The following is a 27127-nucleotide window of genomic DNA, read 5'->3' as shown; positions in this document are numbered from 1 at the left end:
AAAAGTGAATGTTGCTGGTGAGAGAGAAACATTCTTTAAGGACCAAATTCTAGTTTAATCTGACCATTTTATAAAGGCTTCTTACCATTCTGGGGCTCAGTCAGCAAACCCTAGTCAAATGCATTTCAGAGTTCCGTAGAGGAGGGACTCTGAACATAATTAAGATGCAGCTGTGCAGTTTAATTGAAAATGCTTCTAGAAGAAAAAGCAGCAAAGTTGGGCATTTGTCTTATAAAAAGCCATTCTCAGGGGGCCAGCCCCTTGGCCGAGTAGTTAAAGTTCCACGTGCTCCTCTTCTGGGTTTATACGTTTGGATCCTGGGCACAGACCTACACCACTCCTCAGCCATGCTGTGGAGGCGTCCCACATACAAAGTAGAGGAAGACTGGCACAGATGTTAGCTCTGGGCTAATCTTGCTCAAGCAAAAAAAAAAGAGGATTGGCAACAGATGTTAGCTCAGGGTGAATCTTCTTCACAACACAACAAAAGAAAACAAAGCATTCTCTTATGGCCAGCCCCGTGGCGTAGTGGCTAAGTTTGGTATGCTCCACTCTGGCAGCCTAGGTTCAGGGTTTTGGATCCCAGGAGCAGACCTACATCACTTGTCAGCCACGTTGTGGTGGTAACCCACATACAAAATAGAGGAAGACTGGCACAGATGTTAGGTCAGGGCTAGTCTTTGTCAGAAAAAAAAAAAGCCATTCTCAAGACTACAAAAGAGTGTAGCACACACCAAAGATTAGAAAGAGCACCTCTTTAATTCATAATTCGTGCTGTCACTAAAATTGCATGTTAATTCTAATTATAAAAAATTAGCTTCTGCCTTATGGACTCTCCCAGCTTTTTGTTTTTAAAGGCAACTGATACCAACTTTAGATTCAAGTTTTCCCCAAATTCCTAAAATCTAACTGTTTCTGTTCATAATGAATGTGTTCTTTAAAAACTTTTCTGAGGGAAAAAAAGTGATACAGAAGACACATCAATGTTCAAGTAATTTAAAACAAAAGGTAGATTTAATGAATAACAACATTAATCTGAGGATAAATAAATCCACAACAGACTTTAAAGTTTGAAATTTTTTTCCTTTCTTTGCAGACAGAATGATTTTCTGAAAGCACATAGGACTGAAGATGTCAAAATAAAAAGTAATTTCTAAACGTCCAGGTGAGACAGGCTTGGTCCTCCCTGCTGCCCTCCTGACACTTGCCACTGGCCAAGGTGACAGTTCCTTTCGTTTAATTCAGGATGGACGTTAGTTTCAAGAATAACTAGATGGTTTGTTTCCTGAATCATCTTCTTGTGAGCCCATGCTCTGTAAAGGAGACAGCAAGACAGTGTATTTATATTTGCCCTTGTCAAGGGTTTCCGACCAGCCCCAAACAAGCACACCCATCCCTCCCAGAGGGCAGACACCCTGTTGTACAACGGAGAGGAGGCAATTCCAGGAGCCACCTATGCACCCCCTAAGCACACTTCCTGGCTGTAGTTTGAAGAGGCTCTCAGTGAGTCTCTCTGTGAACTTAGTGATAAAGATTTTCAAAAACTTCTGGCAACTAAACATTTAACCTGAAAGCAAGTTCACATTCCTGATGTGGGAACACCCCTCCTCCTCCATCCAGCCCAAGTCTACTTAATGAACAGAACCCTAATCACCTTTTGCACAAACTGGGGGTTCACTGTGATCTCCTGGTCCATGGCCTTCAGCCGCTCATCCAACTCTATGCACTTCAGCATCTGTGTGATAGACATGTTTGAAGATGGTTAGTAAACAGGTTTGGGTCAATTACACCCTTTTTAACCTAAGCTATTAATATGGGCGCTACAGTTTCACAGTCTGTTGATCTGAAACCCCTGGGGCTGGATAGGTTTTAGAATCAGAATTTTTTGAATTTAGAAAATTAATACAGTACAAGTACTGTATATTATCTAACATCCCAATAGGATCTAGGGTAGCAGCCCATAACCAAACATTAATATCTTTTGCAGTGAAACCTAAAAATATTCACACTAAGTGGGACAAATAAAGACTATACATTATTTCAGGTGATATTTGCCATCAAATGAGTTACCAAAAAAACTTCCAGTTTTCAGCGTTTTATTTTTGATTTTGAATTGCAAAAAAGGGACTGTGGAAGTATACTATGCTACTTTGCATTTCTTTTAGGTCTCAGATTCAATGTTCAGTTCAATCTATTTCCCAATCAGAAGTGAGAAATACCAACAGCCCACACAATTCCAACTCAGCCAGAGCCCAGCATGGCACTCAGCGCAGCAGGACCGCAGAAGGTGCCTCCACGCCCGCTTTGTGGCCCACGCCTGCTGCCTGACAGAGGGCTGCGGGGCAGCTCTCCCCCTCCAGCCACCCGCTTACCCCCCATCTTCACACAGAGAGATGTTTTCTGACCTCCCAGACTGGAACTCTGAATACATCTTACCACAGAAACAAGGCTCTGCATTATAAGTGGCGGTTGGGTATGGATAAAATTGAGCCAATTTTAAGACCCTTCAGTGTTTTAGGAGTTAAGTATGCTTTGGTGAGCTAGATGGGAAATCTAACCGACCGTTTACTTATAACCACACAATCTGGAAGTTTTAAAGCAGCCCATTTTGAAATTAACTTTCTAGAAACTAAGATATTCCTAGAAACTAGTTGGGAAATACCTATATTTAAAACTAAAATTATCCTGGAGCATAGGGGCAGTATTTCAAACACAGCATCTCAAACAGCAATCGAAAAAATCAAAACGGGGCCTGGCCCAGGGTTCACATGTTCAGAGCCTGGGTGCAGACCTACCACCACTCATCAAGCCACGCTGAGGTGGCATCCCACATACAAAAAAGAGGAAGACTGGCACAGATGTCAGCTCAGTGCTAATCTTCCTCTCACACACACAAATCAAAAGGTAGCATTCATATTTACCTCCTGGTCAATGTTATGAAGCATGGCAGGGTTATTATATTTTTCAGGGTTATCATGGAAACTGACCATACCATCCTTCTGATTAATACTTGCAAAAATTTCACCATCTTCTATCTATAAAAAAAGAAATCACAAAAGCAGTTCAGACCCGAGCACTAAGTGAATTTATAGTGACTCAGTATAATCAGGGGAAAGCACAGAGAGCAATAAGTAAATAAATTCATATGTGTATTTTTAAGCACCATATGTTTATTCAATAACTATTTCTTGAACATCTACTATGTGCTAAGCACCATTATAGATGCTAAGGGGTGCAAAACTTACACACACACACACACACAAATCCCTGCTCTTGCATTTTTTTATTGAGGTAAAATTCATATAATATAAATTAACCATTTTAAAGTGAATAATTCAGTGGCATTTAATCTATTTGCAATGTGCAAACACCACCTCTACGTAGTTCAAAAACATTTTCATCACACTTAAACCTGTTAAGCAGTTACTCCCTATTCTCCCATCCTCTCAGTCCTTGGCAACCACCAATCTCCTTTCTGTCTCTGTGCATTTGCCTGTTCTGGACATTTCATAGAAACGGACTCATACGATGTGTGTCTTCTGCATCTTGCTTCTCTTAACATATCACTTTCAAAGTGCCCTTGCATCTTTAAACATTAATTTCACGGAGATGTAATTTACACTGCCCTTGCATTTTAAAAAGTGAAACCCTAACACATTAAAAAAAAACTTTTATTGAGGTCATAATATTTTATAATATTGTGAAATTTCACTTGTACATTATTATTTGTCAGTCACCATATATATGTACCTGTTTACCCCTTATGCCCATCCTCCAACCCCATTCCCTCTGGTAACCACTAATCTGTTCTCTTTGTCCACGTGTTTGTTCATATTCCACATGAGTGAAATCATATGGTGTTTGTCTTTCTCTGTCTGGCTTATTTTGCTTAACATGATACCCTCAAGGTCCATCCATGTTGTCACAAATAGGACAATTTTGTCTTTTTTATGGCTGAGTACTATTCCATTGTGTATACATACCACACCTTCTTTATCCATTCATTGGTCAATGGGCACACGGGTTGCCTCCAGGTCTTGGCTATTGTGAACAGTGCTGCAATGAACATAGGGGTGCATAAGTCCCTTTGAATTGTTGGATATATGATCTGCAAATATTTTCTCCCAGTTGGTGGGTTGTCTCTTTGTTTTGTTCCTGGTTTCCTTTGCTTCACAGAAGCTCTTTAGTCTGATGAAGTCTCATTTGTTTATTTTTTCTTTGGTTTCTCTTGTCTGAGAAGACATGATATTTGAAAAGATCCTTCTAAGACCGATGTCAAAGAGTGTACTACCTATATTTTCTAACAGTTTACGGTTTCACATCTTACCTTCAAGTCTTTAATCTATTTTGAGTTAATTTTTATTTAAGGCAAAAGATAATGGCCTACTTTCACTTTGCATGTGGCTCTCCGGTTTTCCCAACACCATTTATTGAAGAGACTTTCCTTTCTCCATTGTATGTTCTTAGCTCCTTTGTCGAAAATTAACTGTCTGTAGATGCGTTGTTTTATTTCTGGGCTTTCAGTTCTGTTCCATTGATCTGTGTGCCTGCTTTTGTACCAGTACCATGCTGTTTTGATTACTATAACTTTGTAATATATTTTGAAGTCAGGGATTGTGATGCCTCAGCTTTGTTCTTCTTTCTCAGGATTGCTTTAGCTATTTGGGGTCTTTTGTTGCCCCATATGAATTTTATTTCTATTTCTATGGAGAATGTCATTGGGATTCTGATTGGGATTGCATTGAATCTGTAGATTGCTTTAGGTAGCATGGACATTTTAACTATGTTTATTCTTCCAATCCATGTGCATGGAATATCTTTCCATTTCTCTCTGTCATCATTGATTTCTTTCAATAATGTCTTATTGTTTTCATTGTATAGGTCTTTGATCTCCTTGGTTAAATTTATTCCTAGGTATTTTATTCTTTTTGTTACGATTGTAAATGGGACTGTATTCTTGAGTTCTGTTAGTTCGTTATCATAGAAATGCAACTGCTTTTTGTAAGTTGATTTTGTACCCTGCAACTTTGCTGTGGTTGTTGATTATTTCTAATAGTTTTCCAATGGATTCTTTAGGATTTTCTATATACAGAATCATGTCATCTGCAAACAGCAAGTTTCACTTCTTCACAGCCAATTTGGATACCTTTTCTTTCTTTTCCTTGCCTAATTGCTCTGACTAAAATTTCTAGTACTATGTTGAATAAGAGTGGTGAGAGTGAACACTCTTGTCTTGTTCCTGTTCTCGGAGGAATAGCTTTCAGTTTTTCCCCATTGAGTATGATGTTGGCTGTGGGTTTGCCATATATGGGCTTTATTATGTTGAAGTACTTTCCTTCTATACCCATTTTATTGAGAGTTTTTATCATAAATTGCTGTTGGATCTTGTCAAATGCTTTCTCTGCATCTATTGAGATGATCATGTGATTTTTATTCCTCATTTTGTTGATGTGGTGTATCACATTGATTGATTTGCGGATGTTGAAACATCCCTGTATCCTCAGTTTAAATCCCACTTGATTATGGTGTATGATCCTTTTAATGTATTGCTGTATTTGGTTTGCCAATATTTTGTTGAGAATTTTTGCATCTATGTTCATCAACAATATTGGTCTGTAATTTTCCTTCTTCGTGTTGTCCTTATCTGGCTTTGGCATCAGGGTGATGTTGGCCTCATAAAATGTGTTAGGAAGTATTCCATCTTCTTCAATGTTTTGGAATAGTTTGAGAAGGAGAGGTATTAAATCTTCTTTCTTTGAATGTTTGGTAGAATTCTCCAGAGAAGCCATCTGGTCCTGGACTTTTGTTTTCTGGGAGGTTTTTGATTACTGTTTCAGTCTCTGTACTTGTGATTGGTCTGTTCAGATTCTCTGTTTCTTCTTGATTCAGTTTTGGGAGGTTGTATGAGTCTAAGAATTTATCCATTTCTTCCAGACTGTCCAATTTGTTGGCATATAGTTTTTCATAGTATTCTCTTATAATCCTCTATATTTCTGTGGTATCATTGTAATTTCTCCTCTTTCAGTACTAATTTTATTTATTGAGCCCTCTCTTTTTTTCTTAGTGAGTCTGGCTAAGGGTCTGTCAGTTTTATTTGTCTTCTCAAAGAACCAGCTCTTAGTTTCATTGATCCTTTCTACTATTTTTTTGGTTTAAATTTCATTTTTTTCTGCTCTAATTTTTATTATTTCCCTCCTTCTGCTGACTTTGGCTTGTTTGTGCTTCTTTTTCTGGTTCTGTTAGGTGTAGTTTAAGATTGCTTCTTTGAGATTTTTCTTGTTTGTTAAGGTAGACCTGTATTGCTATGCATTTCCCTCTTAGGACCACTTTTCCCACATCCCATATGAGATGGTGTGATGTATTTTCATTTGTCTCCAGACATTTTTTGATTTCTCCTTTAATTTCCTCAATGATCCATTGGTTGTTCGGTAGCATGTTGTTTAGTCTCCACGTATTTGTCACTTTCCCAGCTTTTTTCTTATAGTTGATTTCTAGTTTCATAGCATTATGGTTGGACAAGATGATTTCAATCTTCTTAAATTTATTGAGGCTTGCCTTGTTTCCCAACATATGGTCTGTCCTTCAGAATGCTCCATATGCACTTGACAAGAATGTGTATTCTGCTGTTTTTGGATGGAGTGTTCTATGTATATTAAGTCCACCTGGTGTAGTTTTTCATTTAATTCCACTATTTCCTTGTTGACTTTCTGTCTGGATGATCTATCCATTGATGTAAGTGGGGTGTTGAGGTCCCCTACTATTATTGTGTTGGTGTTAGTAACTCCTTTTAGGTCTGTTAATAGTTGCTTTATGTACTTTGGTGCTCCTATGTTAGGTGCATATGTATTTATCTGTGTTATATCCTCTTGGTGGAGTGTCCCTTTTATCATTATATACTGCCCCTCTTTGTCACTCATTGCCTTTTTTATCTTGAAGTCTACTTTGTCTGATGTAAGTACGGCAACTCTTGCTTTCTTTTGTTTGCCATTAGCTTGGAGTATCATCTTCCATCCCTTCACTCTGAGCCTGTGTTTGTCCTTAGAGCTGAGATGTGTGTCCTGGAGGCACCATATTATTGGGTCTTGTTTTTCAATTCATCCAGCAACTCTGTGTCTTTTTTTCTTTTTTCCTGAGGAGGATTAGCCCTGAGCTAACATCCATTGTCAATCTTCCTCTTTTTGCTGAGGAAGATTGTCCCTGAGCTAACATCCGTGCCCATCTTCCTCTATTTACATGTGGGACACCTGCCACAGCCTGGCTTGATAAGTGGTGCATAGGTCTGTGCCCGGGATTCAAACCTGCAAACCCTGGGCACCCAAAGCAGAGCACACGAATTTAACCGATATGCCACTGGGCTGGCCCCACTTTGTGTGTTTTGATTGGAGAAGTCAATCCATTCACATTTAGCCTGATTATTGATACACAAGGGCTTAAGGCTGCCATTTTATCACTTGTTTTCCAGTTGTTCTGTATTTCCCTTGTTTCTTGCCTCATGTGTTTTGGACTGCCAATTCAGTTTGGTAGTTCTCTATGATGGTTTTCTCAGTTTTCTCTTTATCATTTGTGTCTCTATTCTAATTTTTTGTTTAGTGGTTACTGTGAGGTTTGTATAAAAGATCTCATAGATGAGATAGTCCATTTTCTGATAGACTCTTATTTCCTCAGTCAAAACAGGTTCCATCCCTTTCTTCTTCCCAAACTAAGTTATTGTTGTCACAACTTGTTCCATTTTGTGTTGCGAGTTTGTGGTTAAAATGAAGTGATTATATTTATTTTTGATGTTTCCTTGTCTTTATCTTTAATGTTATAATGGTTTGCTAACCTGTTCTGCAGTTTTCTGATTTTGTCTGCCTATTTATCTCCTTGCTCAAGGCTTTGTAAATGCTTTCTTGGTTTTTGTTTTTCCCCAGGTATGAAGGCCTTCCTGATCATATCTTGAGTCTGTGTGGGGAATCTTGTGGTGATGAACTCCCTCAGCTTTTGTTTATCTGGGAAAGATTTTATTTCTCCATCATATTTGAAGGATATTTTCGCTGTAATGGAGTATTCTTGGCTGAAAGTTTCTGTCTTTCAAAATTTTGAATATATCATTCCACTGTCTCCTAGCCTCTAAGGTTTCTGCTGAGAAATGTACTGAAAGCCTGATAGGGGTTCCTTTGTAGATTATTTTCTTCTGCCTTGTTTGCCCTTAACATTTTTTCTCTGTCATTGACTTTTGCCAGTTTTACTAATATATGCCTTAGAGAAGGTCTTTTTGCATTGATGTAATTAAGAGTTCTCTTAACTTCATGTACTTGTAATTCCAGCTCCTTCCCCAGGATTGGGAAGTTCTCAGCTCTTATTTCTTTGAACAGGCTCTCTGCTCCTTTCTCCCTCTCTTCTTCTGGAATACCTGTAATCTTTATGTTGCACTTCCTAGTTTAGTTGGATATTTCTCAGAGGATTTCTTCATTCCTTTTTAGTCTTAGTTCTCCCTCCTCCTCTATCTGAAGCATTTCTCTATTTCTGTCCTCTAAATTGCTAATTATATCCTCCATAATATCAGCTTGGTTATATAAGGACTCTAGATTGTTCTTTATCTCATTCATTGTTTTCTTCATCTCCAACATTTCTGATTGGTTTTTCTGTATAGTTTCAATCTCTTTTGTGAAGAATTCCATCTGTTCATTAATTTTATTCCTGACTTCATTGAACTGTCTTTTTGAGTTTTCTTGTAATTACTTGAGTGTTTTTATGATAGCTATTTTGAATTCTGTGCCATTTAGATTGTAAATTTCTGTGCCTTCAGGATTGATTTCTGGATGCTTGTCATTTTTCTTCTGGTCAGGAGTGTTAATATACGCCTTCATGGGATTTGCTGGGGTGGACTTGCACTGTCACATCGTGGTAGTATCTGAGCGCAGATTCTACCTGCTGCCACTAGGAGGCGGGCAGGAACTGTGTATTCTGAGCCTGCCCTGATCTCTGGTAGCTGTGCATGTCCTCTGGAAGCTATGCTGACAGGGCCCATCTGCATTTTCCTGCTCACCACTGCTGCTTTACAAACATATGCACAAGTGCTCTGGTGGGGGTCCCTTGCTCAGGCCATTGGGCTGAGCTGGTGTGCTGGTGGGGAGGGGGGCACTTTCCTGTGCACGCTCCCACGTGCCCTGGCTCTGCACTCACTTTCTGCCCAACTTGGTGCAGATGCCCCTGCAATTGCTTAGACGCCTCAGTGTGGGCGTTCCCACGGGCTGGGAGGTAACTCCAAAGCACAAGTGATCCCGTGGAGTGCTGCCTTCTCTCCCTTCTCCTCTAAGGATCATGCGCTGGCTGCCGTGAGGTCCAGCCCCTAGGTTGCTGCCACGTGGGAGGGAGAGGCGATCCCTTTACCTCCTTCTACTGCCTTCCAGGGAGGTCCAGCACCCCCACCTTCAGACATATGGCTGTGTGGATCTCTCAGACATGTATTGTGTCATGTCAATGTTTTCTGTTGGTTTATGAATGTCCTTTTCGTGGTATCTTAGAGGGGAGAGACTAAGGGAAGAGCTCACTCCACCTTGATGCTGACGTCACTCCAACCAAAACCCTAACACATTTTTGTTTCACCCCAGTAGAAATTATCTTCTGATCCTTCAAGAAAACTTCTCTTCCAATGCTGATTCCACAGTAGTTTCAAGGTCTATGTGCTTTTCTTGAATCAATGACTGGAGATTTATTTGATTGATCCTCATAGCCAAATAGCCAAATAGCTATAGTCCTGTCCATGAAAGTTAAAATTAAGAAGCCAATAAAAGTCCCAAACAGGTAATGTTATTCCAAACAAACTGCTCCACAGGGTGACAACAATTAGTTCATTTGTTACAGTGGGACTGAGCTGCATAAACTGGCCTACTCCTTTCTAGCCTTGGAAGGGATAGAAGCTATTTAATGAAACAGCAACCAGCCCAACACATATTAAACAGAATGCATAATTAACTGACTATGTGATCACAGACAGTTGCCTCTTTAAAAAGTGGATGGGAATATACCCAAGTGAAATACAAACCTAAGTTCACCACAGCAGCACTTTTTTGTAATAACTAGAACTAGAAACAACCCAAATGTCAATCTAATCAGAATGGAAAGGTATACTCATACAGTGGAACATCGTAGCCCTGAAAATGAGTGAACTAAAACTACATATGACATCATGTACAAACTCATAATGTTGAGGGAAAAAAGCCAGACCCAAAAAAGTATATGCTGTATGTTTTCTTTTATATAAAGCTCAAAAACAAACACAACTGGAATAGGATGTTAGAAGTCAGAATGATAACCTTTCTAGCCAGGAGCAGGGCTGGAAGCAGGCATGAGAGATGTTTTTAGGGTGCTGGTAATATTCTGATTCTTGATCTAGCTGTTGGTTGCACAGATGTCTTCATTTTGTGAAAACGTATTTAGCTATACACTTGAGTGCACTTTTCTTCACGTAGGTTATACTTCAATAAAATGTTTACTTTAAAAAAATCCCTAACATACAACCCAAACAGGCCTATATCTATTAAAGAACTTGAATCAATAATTAACAACCTTCTGAAATGAAAACCAACAGGCCCAGAGGGTTCCTGGTGGATGCTACCAAACAATTAAGGAAGAAATTATACCAGTCTCTACAATCTCTTTCAGAGGACGGAAGGAGAGGGAATACTTCCTAACTATGAGGCCAGCATCACCCCAATGCCAAAACCAGACAAAGACATTACAAGAAAAGAAAACTGCAGACCAATACCTGTGATGAACATTGATGCAAAAATCCTCAACAAAACACATGCAAATCCAACAATGTATAAAAAGAATTATACACCACGCCAAGTGGGATTTATCTCAGGTGTGCAAGCCTGGTTGAACATTTGAATCAATGAATGTAATTCACAACATCAGCAGACTAAAAAAGACCATGATCATATCAATGGATGCAGAAAAAGCATTTCATGAAATCCAACATCCATTCATGATAAAAACTCTCAGTAAACTAGGAACAGACGGAAACTTCCTCAACTTGACAAAGAATATCTACAAAAAAACTATAGCTAACATCATACTTAATGGTGAGAAACTCAAAGCTTTCCTACAAAGATCAGAAACTAGACAAGGATGCACCACTCCTTTTCAGCATCATACTGGAAGTTCTAGCTAATGCAACTGAGACAAAAAAAAGGAAATAAAAGGTATACAGATTAGGATGAAGAAATAAAACTGTCTTTATTCACAGATGACACAATCATCTACATACTACATATAAAATCTGAAAGTATCCACAAAAATCCTCCTGGAACTAATAAGCAATTATAAGAGGGTTGGAGGACACAAGATTAATGTACAAAAGTCAATCACTTTCCTATATACCAACAATGAACGAGTGGAATTTCAAATTAAAGACAGAATACCATTTACATTAGTATCCTACCCTAAAATAAAATACTTAGGACTAAAGCTAACAAAATATGTACAAGATCTGCAGGAGGAAAACTACAAAACTCTGATAAAGGAAATCAAAGAGGAACTAAATAAACTGAGAGATATTCATATTCATGGATAGGAAGGCTCCATATTATCAAGATGTCAGTTTTTCCCAACTTGATCTATAGATTCAACACAATCTCAGTCAAAATCCCAGCAAGTTATTTTATGAATATTGAGAAATTGATTCTAAAATTTATATAGAGAGGCAAAAGACCCAGAACAGCCAACACAGTGTTAGAGAAGAAAAAGTTGGAACTGACACTACCTGACTTTAGGACTTATTCAAACTACAGTAATCAAGAGAGTGCGGTATTGGCAAAAAAAAAAACAGACAACTAGATCAATGGAACAGAAAAGAGAGCCCAGAAATAAACCCATACAAGTATAATCAAGAGATTTTTGATAAAGGAGCAATGGCAATAAAATGGAGCAAAGACAGTCTCTTCAACAAATGGTGCTGGAACAACTGGATATCCATATGCAAAAAAGTGAATTTAGACACAGACCTTACACCTTTCACAAAAATTAACCCAAATGAATCACAGACCTAAATGTAAAACACAAAATTATAAAACTCCTAGAAGATAATGTAGGAGAAAACCTAGATGACCACAGGTATGACAATGACTTTTTTAGATGCAACACCAAAGACACAATCCATAAAAGAAATAACTGATAAGCTGGACTTCATTAAAATTAAAAACTTCAGGGCCCAGCCCAGTGGCATAGTGGTTAAGTTTGTGTGCTCTGCTTTAGTGGCCTGGGCTTTGCGGGTTCGTATCCCAGGTGCAGACCTACACACCACTCATCAAGCCATGCTGTGGTGTTATCCCACATACAAAATAGAGGAAGACTGGAATAGATGTTAGCTCAGGGCCAATCTTCCTTAGGTAAAAAGAAGAAGACTGGCAACAGATGCTAGTGCAGGGCCAATCTTCCTCACCAAAAAAAAATCAAAAACTTCAGAAGACAAGCCACAAACTGGGAGAAAATACTTACAAAAGACACATCTGACAAAAACTGTTATCCAAAATATACAAAAAACCCTTAAAACTCAACAGTAAGAAAACAGATTAAAAAATGGGCCAAAGACCTGAACAGATACCTCACCAAAGAAGAAAGACAGATGGCAAATAAGCCTATGAAAAGATACTCCACACTGCCTATCATCAGGGAAATGCAAATTAAAACAATGAGATACCACTATACACCTGTTAGAATGGTTAAAATTCGGAATGCTGACAATATCAAATGCTGGTGAGGATGTGGAGCAAGAGGAACTCTCATTCATTGCTGGTGGGGATGCAAAATAGTACAGCCACTTTGGAAGACAGCTTGGCAGTTTCTTACAAAACTAAACATACTTTTTCCATGTGATCCAGCAATCACACTCCTTCGTATTTACCCAATGGAGCTGAAAACTTATGCCCACGCAAAAACCTGCACACGGATGTTTACAGCAGCTTTATTCATAATCCCCAAATTTAGAAGCAATCAAGATGTCCTTCAGTAGGTGAATGGATAAACTATGTTACATTCAGGCAAAGGAATATTATTCAGTGCTAAAAACAGATGAGCTATCAAGCCATGAAAAGACATGGAGGAACCTTAAATGCATATTACTAAGTAAAAGAAGCCAATCTGAAAAGGCTACACACTGTATGATTCCAACTATATCACATTCTACAAAAAGAAAAACTATGGAGACAGTAAAAAGATGAGTGGTTACCAGGGGTGGGATGAGAAGGCAGAGCACAGAGGATTTTTAGGATAGTGAAAATACTCAGTATGATACGGTAATGATGGATACATGGCATCACTACATTTGTTCAAACCCATAAAATGTACACCACCAAGAGTGAACCCTAATATAAATTATGGATTTTGAGTGATGATGTGTCAGTGCAGGTTCATCAATTGTAACAAATGTACCGCTCTGGTGAGGGATGTTGATGCGGGAGGGTATGTATGTATGTGTGGGGACAGGGGGTACATGGGAAATCTCCGTACCTTCTCTCCAATTTTGCTATGAACCTCAAACTGCTCTAAAAAAATAAAGCCATAACAAGAAATTTAAAAAAAAATCACTGCCCTCATAGACCTTACACTCTTGGGCAGGAGTTCTCAAGCTTGGCAGTATCGACGTTTTGGGCCAGATAATTCTTTGTTGTGGGGCTGTCTTCTGTGTTGTAGGATGTTTAGCAATAATCCTGGCCTCTACCCACTCGATAAGTAGTATCTTTATCTGTGACAACCAAAAACGTCTTCAGATATTGTCAAATGTCCCCTGGCAAACAAAACACCCCCAGTTGATCCACAGCCTGTCAGGATTTGTCATGCAGTATTCAAAACCCATCCCCCTCCTTTGACCCCTCAAAGCATTTCACTAGCTCATGTGTCCTGGCTGGTGTCATAACCACTCACAGCTCTTCTTACCCATCACTAAAGAGTGGGTTCCCTGGGGGAGACTGCAGCTTCCTCACTCTGGGTAACCCCTGTGGGGTTAGCAAGGTGCTCTGAGCAGGCACTCCAAGGTCGGTTAAGTAGGACAGGTTTTGTTTGTCTGGGATGTGTGTGTGTGTTTTGAGGGTTAGGCTGAAGGAAAAAAAAAAACTCAAAACATTTGTAAGTTGAACTATGGAAATAAAATACTCCATTATCACAATGGAAACCAGTTTTATTATTCCTAATCCTGATATAGTAGTGCTCCTGAAATCAGAGAGGGGATCACTAGCAGAAAACTGTAAACACTAACTTTCTACACATAAGATGCGCCTTGGGCTAAGGACGCAGGTTTGCTTTGCTGGATCAGATCAGAGCCACGTATTTATGTAAATGACTAAGCAGGTAGGTTATGATATGTCAACTGGGGTTACCATATAGTCATTTAAATGATGCTTATCCAAATTTGGGGAGTGGGACATGCAACTGGGAAGTGATGAACAAGGGAGCCAGCTGTACTGGTAACACTGATTTCTGAAGCTGGGTGCGAGCACGTGGGTGCCTGGTCCAGCACCCTTTATGTCACCACTTCAATGAGTGTAGTCATGGACTGACATGGTCCGTGAGGAGGTAGGGGCTCAAGTCAGACTGCAACCAACGATGTCACTAAGCACCCTGACTAGCTGAACAAGGCTTTCTCGGTGCAGGCGGCAGTGTCCTGAATTGTATACGGGCACAAGTTCGTGACCTATCACGGACCACTACAGCAAGAGCACTGTTTTAACCCTCTCTGTATATCTGATATATTTCACGAGTGTTTTAAATGATGTTTACAAAAACTCTGAGAATGAAAATGTAAATAAGGAGCACAAATAGGACACACTGAGTGTATCACATGAGCACATATGACTGGAAAACGCTACAGCCTGTAATGAAATAAACCAAAAGGTCCACAGTGGTTGCCTTTGGATGTCCTGCATTTTCTGTTTTGTATTTTCCATAATGAACATCTGTTACTTTTACAAGGATAAAAATCCCCTAGTTAACTTTTAAAAAATGAAAACACACTCACCATGTGTAGGACATATTTTTCTGCCTCCTGAGGTCCAGATAACTGCACACGACTTGCCATATCTTGTAAAGATAGTGTTAAAAAGGTCTGAAATTCAGAAGTGGAATTAATCACAGCTAGAAACGAGGGAGGAAAAATTTTATTAAAGGTGTACAGAGCACTACCGAATCATTAAAAATTTGCTTTCCATCATTGTACAGAATAATTGTTTTGTTGTGGAGATGACTTGAAATTGATGAACCCAGTGGTTTTAGTCATCAATTTTCTAGAGAAGTAATGACTTCTAGGTATGTCCTTGCACATACTTTCCTCTATGTCTGAAATGACATGCATGCAAGGTCATTCACTGCAGCACTGTTTGTGAGAGCAATGGACTGGAACTGCCTAAATGACCACCCACAGAGGACTTTTTAAGTACAGTACAGTGCAATCATATAAACACACTACTATGTAGTTGTACCAAATCTATAAAGGGAGGACAGCTTTTATGAACTGAAAAAGAATCCAAGATACCTATATTATTAAATATAAAAAAGGAGGATGCAGAATAGTGTATATGGCATACTAACATCTGTGTAAAAGAAAGGGAAAGAATGTGTATATATGTGTGAGGGAGTGTGCATGTGCTTACATGTGCTTAGACAATTTCTAGAATGATACTCAAGAAACTGGTAATGGTGGGCTGGCTCTGAGGAAAGAAAAAGGGTGGCTGGTATACGGGAGCTAGACAGAATTCTGTATATTTTGCATTTTGTATTATGAATGTCTTACTTATTAAATAAAATAAAGTTGAAAATATTAAATGCATCCTTCACAATTCAAAGCTAAAATGTGAAAACAAATTGGGGCGTTAGAAGGAAGCCAGTGTTTACCACTGCTCTGCTTGAAACTTGATGAAAATGCCCCCTTTCAGGAACAAATTGAAAAAGCTTTTTTTGAAAGAAAAGCTGGCAATATTTACAACAGCATTTTCAAAGCACGGCATGTTAAAACTCTAGTCTTGAAAATTCTTGATAAGCCAATGACCAAAAAATCTATATACTTCAGTTCAGAGAGTAGCACCCAAGAAGATGAAACTGTTAATTTAAAGAAGTACATAAGTACTTTAACACAAATGAGGACGCAAAAGTGAACATTCTAAATTCATAGAACCATCATTTTTCCTATTTCAAGATAAACAGAAACTTCTACCTGAATGTCCATCAGTAGAGGTCTGGGTGAACAAATTCTCATCCATCTGTACAACAGACTACTATGTAGGGCAACTGTGTACAGGCTTATGTTGCCAAGGAAAGAGTTTTAAGACATACTGAACAAAAAAGGCAGGGTACAGAATAGCATGCAGGACATGATCCCAATCACATTTAATTGGGAGTGTCTACACATACATATAGGGAAGAGACAGAGAAGCACGAGGAGTCTAAAACATTAATATGGCATGGCGGATTTACCCCCATGTGATAATCCCTTATCTCTAGGAGCCTTCCAGCCAGCACTGCCATGGGACAGTTCCCGTCACCAACACTGATGCACAGTGTACCCATTAAGACTTCCTGAAAGGCTTTTGATTTTCTGACTTTTGAACAAGAAAGAGACTAACGTGGCTAGAAAATCCTTTGATTCCCGCCCGGCCCCCCCACCCCTCCTCGCCACCATTATTCCGACACTAGGACGTGAGGCCAAAAAGTATAAGAGCCACCATCAAAGATTTACCCTTTTGACTAGACACATCCTTTAACGGCACTGTCCCTGCTCACTAGCGGCTACGGTGGCCCTCCCCTAGGTCCCCCGGGCAGTGCTTACCAGCCCAGTGGACCTCACTTCACCGTTGAGTCAGAACACACAGGATCCAGGACACTGAGAACTGTGGAGCCACTGCCCCAAGCCTGGACTCACCACCTCGAGGAGCTTCCTATTTGTCTGGTCAAACTTGTTCTGGATTTATCTGATCCCAAACAGAAAACTGAACTTTCCTATACTGACTTCTCAAAGCGTAAGCTATCAACCTATCCCAAAGTGACGCACTGTGCCTGACTATTTCACAAGATAGTTAACTGATTTTTGCAGAAACATCTACTTACTAGATCTCTTAGATTCTTATTCATTTAACATTTATTTGCCATTTTGCAATATAACACTTTTCTGAAATGCATCGTCTTTCATCCTTGTTAACATTTTGATTCTTTTATCTAAACCTCAAGTACTAGTCACAACTGGGGTGCAGCTGTTTTTCAATGGCTACCTCTTGAATTTACCTCAGGAATTGGAGTGGTTCTGTTACTACCTGTACCAACAGAAAATTTTCTGTGGAGAATTAGGCTGCTTGCTACCCTGAATCTCTTAGATCCTGGTCTTTTTTGCCTGTGGGTCAAGTAGGTTTTTCTCTGGCTGACAGGTTATATTTGTTTTTTATCTTTCTTGCGTTGCTTTCTCATTTACATTCTTCATTTTCCTCTTACAAATTAACTTTTTATAAATTCGCTGCTGATTTCCTTATCTTAGGCAGGAAACTACAGTTTCTCTCTCTAGAGCATTTGCGAGGAGTTTCCTTTTCTTCTCCCGTGGCCATCTCCTCACCTTTCTTTTCTCCGGCAGGAGCCTGCCTGCCTCCACGACAATCCCTCACTCAGCATTCTTCTTCTCTGGCTTCTCCAGGCTCCCACATTGTCAGATCCACCATCCTTTCCCTGTCCTCCATCCGGAGCCTCCAGTGGCCGTCTGCCATTGCTAGGTCACCTAGCAACAGACATCCCCTATCCTTGCTCCTCCACTTCTTCCCCACTGTCGCATTGCTGACACAGGGCAGAGGGTATGCACAAGGACAGACTCGTCATGTTTTCACCAGCTCTGACTGCACTACTTCCCAACAGAAGAGAGAAACCATCCTCTATTTGTTTAAGCTGTTCTCAGTCAGTTTCCTATCACCTGCAGCATACGCTTTCCTAGCTCACACAGGATTTCATTTTTCTGTTATACTTTTCTGTACTGTTTGAAGACTTGCTAACAAACATATTTTCTATAATCAAAAACCGTCAGGTTATTTTCATTTTGAAAATAAAAATTATATAATTGGCTTACCTCCTACAGGTCAACTGCACATGGCTCATTCAACCCTGGCCTGAACGGTAATGTCAGAGTAGCACTGTGTTCACACACGAAGTTCAAACAGAGATCAGCACAGCCTGAGAGGTTCCAAGGCTGATCACGAGGGACTTAGGTCTGCAGTGCCGGTATGAGCCCGTCTGCCCTTACAACAGTTTACCTCTCTCAGGCTACCTTTCTCTGCCTCCCAGTGTGGACATATTTCCTACCTGTCTTCCTCTTCACCTGTTCCTCTTCTCAAATACCCTGCTCTAGCCCTGAAAAGACCAAAAGGTATAAATCAAAACTCTTTCTAAGAAATCAGTTGCGAGTTTAGAAATCCTGCCACACTTCATCCCTACACCTGCGTTCTCAGCACTCTGAAGGGAAAGAGGGGAGGGAGGTCCCGGGGGAGTCAGGAGATGCCTCACCTTGGTTAGCCTTTGAATATTCTTCTTATAAAGAGAAGACAAGCATTGCTTCACCAGTCCCATGTTGTTATCACGAGTGAAAGTTTCACTGTGCTTGTTCACCAGGTTGCGGAGTTCTGAGGGATTATTGGTTGAGTAAACTTGTGCTAATTCATGGTATGCATTGCTAAGAGGCTAAAGGTTTGAAGGTGGGGGAAAAATCAGATTAAAACGTTAAAGGAATCAAATTTGTAGAGGAAGCAAAAGAAAACATAGTACTGTGTTGTGAGCAAGTACATTCAACATCCTTTATTATTACCTAACAAATCATAATTTACCCAAAGAAAATGCCTAGTTTTTAAGACCAAGGATAGAAATTCCCTTTGGAGTAATTTATTGTCAAAAAAACTTTGTAGCATAGAGCAAATAATTGCACAGCAGGTGAAAGTGCACTGCATTTAGTTAAGGCATACGTGTCTTTTTTTCTCAGTGGCTCTTTCTTTTTCTATTGATAAAATACTTTGGGAAGAAAGCAGGCAACATTTCCATCCTTCTCAACTCTCTCTCATGCTCTCACACACATCCACACCTCACCAGATGCAACGGGACAATCTGCTCCATTTGATATGAAGGAGGAAGACAAGAGAACTAACAGTGGCTGAGGACTTGCGAAGAGCCTGAGGTACTTTAGGCATTTTATACATATTATCCGCTATTTTTGGAGCCAGCCCTAGTGGTCTAGTGGTTAAGACTCAGTGCTCTCACTGCCACGGCCCGGGTCTGTTTCTTGGTCAGGGACCCACACCACTATCTGTCGTTGTCACACTGTGGTGGCTGCATGTTGCTGTGTTGCTGAAAGCTATGCCACCGGTATTTCAAATACCAGCAGGGTCAACCCTGATGGACAAATTTCAGCGGAGCTTCCAGACTAAGACAGACTAGGAAGGAAGAAGGACCTACCCACCCACTTCTGAAAAATCTGGCCATGAAAACCCTATCAACAGCATGGGAGCATTGTCTGATATAGAGCCAGAAGGTGAGAGGATGGTGCAAAAAGACCAGGCAGGGTTCCACTCTGCTGTACACAGGGACACTGGGACTCGGAATCAACTCGATGGCAGTTAACAACAAATCTTCTATTTTAAATATTAAGAAATTGTGGCAGAGGTACAAGAGAATGTGAGTGGTCATAAGGAGCACAGGTAGAAACTGGATTCAAACCTGTATCTCTACTCTGCAGTCTGTGTTCTTTTCACCATTTATGATATCATGAATAAACTACTAATGCTTGTGAATGATACCCTTGAGTCATGAAGACATCACTTTATGAAAGCATTCCTTCTAAAACAGGCCAGCTCGAGGGCCACCTGAGGGAATCAAGAGAGTTCTCCAAAATCATCTGAGAATGGCTATGCTAAACCTCCCCTGCCCATCACTCTCCCACGGCCTTCGAGGAACCTCGCCAAACCACCTTCCCTTCCCTCCTGCCTGGGACCAGGAAGCCTAGAGCCCTCAGAACCTCTTAGGGGAGGGATGCTCGGCTATCTTCAACAAGACAGCACAAAGATCTTCTCGTCAGGAAGATTTCAAACTGATATCCTGAAATTTTGAGTTTTGTACAAGGAGAGACAGGGTAAAATGGTTATCAAATTGACCATGACCTCATAACCTTCTGAACTGCGCAATTTTTTTAAACCATGAGTATATAATTCAAAAAGTTTTTAAAAAATAGTTAATTTATTCTTTAATGTGTCCTAAAGTTGGATCCTCAGTGAAAACAAACAAAAGTTCAGTGGGCAGAATTTGTGGTCTTCATACAGGGCTCTAGTAAGATTTCCCAGCCCTTGGGCAAATAGAGAGTTCAACAAATCAGCACTGCTTTTTCAGTATTTCCACTAAATTGTAATGGAAAAGAAAAAAATCAAGCCTTATAGCTTAAACATCTGTAGCTATAATTACCCAGAGCAAAAGTGTGAAAACAGATTCCTGAGAAACACTCCACGTCCATCGGGTGATCAGAGGGTGTAAGGACTGGGGTGGAGTTAGAAATTCTGCTGGAACTGCAGCTCCCAGACTCCCAGGAGACATTTAATAAATGTCTGCTAAGTTGAAGCTGCTGGGAGAGCTAAAACACTATAAAATCAAGTTACAGAACTAGGTATCGTTACAGTTATGGACTTAACATGTCACTGACGAAATTAGTTTTATTTTAAAAACTCACCTTAATGAATCTACCCACAATTTGAGACGTATATTTCGGTAGCTGTTGTACTTTTCCAAGTAATATCAAAGAAACTAGAATATACTTTTTATACGATTCCAACATGATATGACTGACCGCCATGGCAGGGGTAGTTATAGCCTGAGCAAGAGAAGAATGCTTAGTGTGAAGGGGGCACGCTGAGCAGGAAAGAGCAATCGACTACGTGCATCACTTTAATTAAAAAACAATACTTATATCAAATGTCCTATTATTATTTCTTATAACATCTTTACGGAGATATGATTCATATATTATAAAATTTACCCTTTTAAAGTATACAGTTCAGTGGATTTTGGTATATTCCCCATGTTGTACGACTATTACCAATACCTAATTTCAGAACATTTTCACTCCCCAAAAAGAAACCCCTAACACATTAGCAGTCACTCCCCATTCTCTCCTCCCCTCAGCTCCACACAACCATTATTCTACTGTTATGTCTCTATGGATTTGCCTATTCTGGACATGTCGTATAAATGGCATCAAAAATATGTGGTCTTTTGTGACTGGCTTCTTTAACTCAAAGATGTTTTCAAGGTTTATCCAAGTTGTAGCATGTATCTTCAATCCATTTTATGGTTGAATAATATTCCATTGTATGGGTATACAACATTTTGTTGATTCATTCCTCAATTGATGGGCATTTGGGTGTCTCTACCTTTTGGCCATATGAATAATGCTGCTATGAACATTAGTGTACATGTTTTTGTGTGGATATTTGTCTTCATTTCTCCTAGGTATATTCCTAGGAGTGGAACTGCTGGGTCATATGGTAACTCTATGTTTAACATTTTGAGGAACTCCAAACTGTTTTCCAAAGTGACTGCACCATTTTACAATCCCACTCATAATAATGAGGGTTCCAAATTCTCCACATTGTCAACACTTGTTATAACTGGCTGTCTCTTTTTAATTTTAGCCATCTTGGTGGATGTGAATTGGTAACACTTTGTGGTTTTGACATTTCCTTGACAACTAATGATGATGAGCATCTTTTTATGTGCTTATTGGCCATTTGCATATCTTCTTTGGAGAAATGTCTATTCAAATCCATTGCCCATTTTAAATGTTTAGTTTTCTTATTGTTGAGTTGTAAGAAGTCTTTGTATATTCTGGATGCAAGTCCCTTGTCAGAAATATGATCTGCAAATATTTTCTCCCATTCTGTGGATGCCTTTTTACTTTCTTACACCTGGATTTATAAAGGTTAAGAAAAATTAAAACTATCATGCCCAAATCAGCCCAAAGGTCTCAAATCAAAATCCAAACCACTGAGCCTGTCAGGCATTTCTTTGAGATTACTTTACAGACACATTCGTGTAAGTGCATGAGGATACATGTACAGTGATCCCCACTGCAACACTGCTTTCACAGTGAAAGACCACAATCAACTCACATGTTCATCAGTCGAGGACTACTAGTAAACTAACTGGGTCAATCCGCAGCATGACATGAGAAGACAAAGCTGCTTTCACTTTTTGCTTTGCACAATGCTGTATGATTTGAATTTTTTTCAATAAGTACTTCTTTCTTTTGTAATTATTTTTGAAACAGTAAAAAGATTTGTATCACCTTCTGAAATTAAGGTACAAATGCCATCTATACTATCTATAAACTGCATGTTATTAAAACACAGTTGTATGAAGCAGACTAACATTAGACAATGCTTGTCACTAGGGCAAAATCAGGGGACAAGCATATTGTCAGATAAAAGGCTTCTATCTACAAATCTCAAAAATGTTTTGTTTTTAACATTTTAACTGTGTGTGTGATAGAAATATCTTTCTAAGTGTATTGCATGCTTTCCTGCCTTTTTAACACCCACATCATCTTGATATTTCTAGATCACCAGTATGCTCATCAGTCATTATATTGAGCTGTAAAATGATAATGTATTCAGGGGCTATAAAGTGTGTGTTTATTATTTTCTGGACAACTGAAATTTGGTTTTTTTTTAAAGATTTTATTTTTTTCCTTTTTCTCCCCAAAGCCCCTCAGTACACAGTTGTATATTCTTCGCTGTGGGTCCTTCTAGTTGTGGCATGTGGGACGCTGCCTCAGCGTGGTTTGATGAGCAGTGCCATGTCCGCGCCCAGGATTCGAACCAATGAAACACTGGGCCGCCTGCAGCGGAGCGCGCGAACTTAACCACTCGGCCACGGGGCCAGCCCCCAGCTGGACAACTGAAATTTTTGACTGTGTACTCTTAGAGAGAAGTCACCTTGAAGATTTTACCTGACTAGACACATCCTTTAATGACACTGTCCCTGCCTACCAGTACCTTCTGGTGACCCTTCCCTAGGTCCCCTCGGCAGTGCTTGTCAAGCCCCACTCACTGAGGCAATGCTCAGACACAGCTGTGTGCATGTGTATTTATGTGACAGCATTTCAACCAGATTGTAAGCTCCTTGAAGGCTTAGACTATCCTTTATTACCTTAGTATGTGCTATGAATAAAATAGAAACTTAGGAACATCTGACAAATTTATCTTAAAACACAGTATTACCAAGATTGTAAATCTCTTTTTTAGACTCTGAGTAAACCTCCAGAATATTCTACCAAATTGTGTATACTATGTCTCATTACACAGATCAGTGGCCGCTACACAGACGGAAACAAAGGTGGGAGGGACTTTTCACTGTGTACACCTTAAAACCCCTTGAATTTTGAACTATGAGAATGTTTTACTTATTAAAATAAATAAAACTTAACAAAACACCACACTTGGTTTTAGAACAAAACGACACTTCAAAGATCATTCAGTTCAATCTCTTTCCCATATGCAAAGGAAACTATAAAGTTCAAGAGATGTATAGAACTTAACCTAAGTCAGACAGGGTGGAAGTGGCAAGGCCTAGGTTAGACCCAGTCATTAGTGCTCTTCCCTCCACTGCTACTGCCCTTCAACTTAAGGAACAGATTACCACCAGTTACACGATCACAGAGAAACAGTCTTTGAAAGGATCTCCACTCGAAACTCAGAGGCCCAGGATCACTCTACTCCAGCTAAGCACTTCTTTGACCACACAAGTTCAAAACCACTTCACGGACATTCAGACAGATGATTACCTGTTCATAAAAGTAGAGTGCTCTTTCAAAGTTCTTCAGCCCAGTATAAATCATCCCTCCATAATAATAGTAACATAAAAAGTGCTTTGCATCATAGGCTCCATTCTCTTTACAAATATCCATCATGTCCACGTCAAGATACGGAAGCGCAGGCTTAAAGCATTTTGCCAGTAGACAGAGCTGTGAAAAATTTTGTATTAAATCGTCATTTTAATTGTATTTCGCTAGGCATTAGCAGAAAGAGCAAATTCATAGATTTCAGAAAGTTCAAGAAAATGATTATTTTGTTTTACATTTTATTAACATGATCTAAATGTCCACACAGTATTCCATTTTCTTAAGCATTCCGAATAAGACAGCATTTCTTTATAAAAGACTAACCAGCCACGAGATACAGTACCCCACAGATGCACTGAAGCTCAGTCAGCACTTGGCCCACCTAGCACCCATTCTCTTCACAATGTGCAAACAAGTGGGTCCTTTCCCTCTTCGCTGAGCTCGTGGAATAGAAACAGACCAGCATGTGTGATAAAAACAAAAGTGGCTTTTTTAATTACTCCTTTTAATTTCCAAATCCTTCAGGTAAGTGTAGAAAATTGTGCACCTCAAGAAAGCAAGCACATGGCAACGTTCTGTATCTAGATGATGGGGGCACAGGTGAAGACATAGGTACAAAATCACTGAATTGTACACGTAAGATTAGTGTACTTTATTGTATGTATGTTATACCTCAATCACAAAAGTTTTTTTCAAGATTTAAAAAGAAAAAAGAGGGCCAGCCCCGGTGGCCCAGTGGTTAAGTTTGGTGTGCTCCACTTTGGTATGGCACAGGTTCAGTTCCCAGGCATGGACCTATACTGCCTGTCTGTCAGTGGCCATGCTGTTGTGGTGGCTCATGTACAAAAAGAGGAAGATAGGCAACAGATGTTAGCTGAGGGCAAATCTTCCTCAACAAAAAAGGAAAAAGAAAGCTCATCTTCATGTGAAACTAGAACATGTCTGAAATAATCCATGTACCACGTTATTCATTAAGGAAGCAATCTAAACACCCCATAGGGACTGGTAAACCCATATTATGCAATACTATGCAGCAGTAAAGCACCGATATGGAATCATCTCCAAGACACGAGGTAGAAAAAAGCAAACTACTTAAGAGTTCATAAAGATGATTATTGTTTGTGTAAAAAAACTGAGACAAAAACTATATACCTATTTGCTTGTATGTGCATGAAGTATCTTTGGAAGGGTACACAAGAAACTACTAACACTGGTTCCTTTGGAGAGAAGAGATGGTGGCTAGTGAGCAGGGCAGGAGGGAAGCTTCATTATACACCCTCCCTTTTGCCTTCTGGATTTTGAACCATGTAAAATAAAATAAACGAATAATATTTTTAAGATGTAAGAAGTAACTTGTGTTTATCTCAGGTTCCACAATTCCTTAAAAAGAAAATGACTTGGGATTTTTTTTTAACATCATAAGCACTGATTACTCTATCTGTTCCACTCACATCACAAGCCAACTAGCTGAGCCCCATTCTACAGTTCGCATCCCGTAGCCTGACAAAAATTTTGCTTACTAATAGAACAGATGTACCCACATATTTCAACTTCTAAAATGTGTAACAGTCTCCAGCAAATTGCTTTCATTTATCTGACCCAGTGTTGAGCAAGCCCACAACCAACCTTCCCCCTCTGACTCGGGCTGACTAACACTCTGGCTCACCTGGCAGAGATCGGCGTGTATGGAGGTCAGCTGGTTTGTGTTCATCTGCATCTTGTCTATGGCTTGCTTAAGGATGCCAATTCCTCGCAGGGGCTGTCAGAAATGACATCTCTTTCAGACAAGTTCTCAAAGATGACAGCACATTGGATCTTATGTTGTCACTTACAAATAAAAAATAACACTAATTGATAGGTTTCTTTAAATAACAATATCAGGTTTCCATACTCTTCCAGGAAATTTCTGTCCCTGTTCAGTCAGAAAAATGTTTTCTTAAGGTGTTTGTGGTATTCAGGGTAATCTGGCAACATTTTAAAAATCATAAGGCTTTTTTACAATGAAGATCAATAACCAAAAGCAATATTACTTTATCAAAAGATCATCATATTTACATCTAAACAAACAAAAATTTTCCAAATATTTATGACAGGTGAGAGCCTCTGCTTAGTAAACTTAATTGTGGAAAAGGCTGTCGGCATTTTCCCACAGGGCAGTCCAGGTATCATCCATACATTCTCTCCAACAACATCTCTTACTTGATAATAAACTACTATTGAAACTGATACCACAAACTACCAACTCGTTTCCTGCCTTGAATATAAATAACAAGTTTCTAGTGAGGTACAGTCTGTTTCTGGGTAGGAGACGTGACTATGAAATAGCTGCAAAACTTACACAGTTTTTTCAATAAAGACTTTTTTTTTTTAACTATCTATTTCAAACCACAATTTACTTAGTACTCTTACAAAATACCAACTATTTCTTTCTGTTTTCAGTCTCCTTCAAACAACTAGTCTTAAAGTCCAATTTCAGATAAAAAAGAAACATCCAAATTATACTTGCGTCAATATCACAAAAGTTAAAGACCAAACAAGTGCTCCAGATGAAAGGAGATGAAAGAGACATGACAACGTAACGCAACCCATGATCTGAGATTTTCTTGTTATAAAGGACATTAGCAAAACAACAGGCAAAATCTGAATAAGGTCAGTAGATTTGTTAAAGGATCATATCAACATTCATCTCCTGAAGTTATTACTGTATTGTAGTTATATAAGAGAATGTCCTAATTTTTAGGAAATACTCATTGAAGTATTTAGGGTAAGGGGCACCATATCCCCAATTTACTTCCCAATGTCTCAGAAAGAAAGAGAAAAGGATAAGCAAGTGTGGTAAAATGTTAACATCTGGAGAATCTGGATGAAGGGTATATGGGAATCTTTATGTTATTTTATTTATTTTTTTTTTTTAAAGATTTTATTTTTTTCCTTTTTCTCCCCAAAGTCCCCCAGTACATAGTTGTATATTCTGAGTTGTGGGTCCTTCTAGTTGTGGTATGTGGGACACCGCCTCAGTGTGGCTGGATGAGCGGTGCCATGTCCACGCCCAGGATTCAAACCGACAAAACACTGGGCCGCCTGCAGCGGAGTGCGCAAACTTAACCACTTGGCCACGGGGCCAGCCCTATGTTATTCTTGCAACTTGTTTTAAAGCTAAAATTATCTCATAATTAAAACTTAAAAGAAAAGTTTTAACAAACAAACAAAAAACCAGCATATTACAACATAAAGGGCACTAGAATGGTA

The 27127-nt window shown here is 39.4% G+C and overlaps 1 protein-coding gene across 2 annotated transcripts in view; it reads right to left on the bottom strand.

Annotated features, from left to right (window-relative positions):
• Window positions 1-992: 992 nt before the first annotated feature.
• The window catches only part of COPS3 (COP9 signalosome subunit 3), a 34643-nt gene continuing 8508 nt past the window's right edge, over window positions 993-27127 (bottom strand). For both annotated transcript variants that reach the window (XM_001489781.5, XM_023653684.2), the window contains exons 5-12: window positions 25545-25637; window positions 23822-24001; window positions 20711-20851; window positions 18511-18684; window positions 14999-15085; window positions 2922-3035; window positions 1655-1735; window positions 993-1313 (exon numbers count right to left, since the gene is read on the bottom strand). In XM_001489781.5, the coding sequence (XP_001489831.1) occupies window positions 1260-1313; window positions 1655-1735; window positions 2922-3035; window positions 14999-15085; window positions 18511-18684; window positions 20711-20851; window positions 23822-24001; window positions 25545-25637 (924 nt within the window). In that variant the 3' untranslated portion in view covers window positions 993-1259. The remainder of the gene's footprint in view (window positions 1314-1654; window positions 1736-2921; window positions 3036-14998; window positions 15086-18510; window positions 18685-20710; window positions 20852-23821; window positions 24002-25544; window positions 25638-27127) is intronic.

Source organism: Equus caballus, chromosome 11 (genome assembly GCF_041296265.1).
Source record: "Equus caballus isolate H_3958 breed thoroughbred chromosome 11, TB-T2T, whole genome shotgun sequence".
In the NCBI taxonomy this organism is placed as follows: Eukaryota; Metazoa; Chordata; class Mammalia; order Perissodactyla; family Equidae; genus Equus; species Equus caballus.
This window is presented reverse-complemented; position numbering and strand designations above follow the sequence as displayed.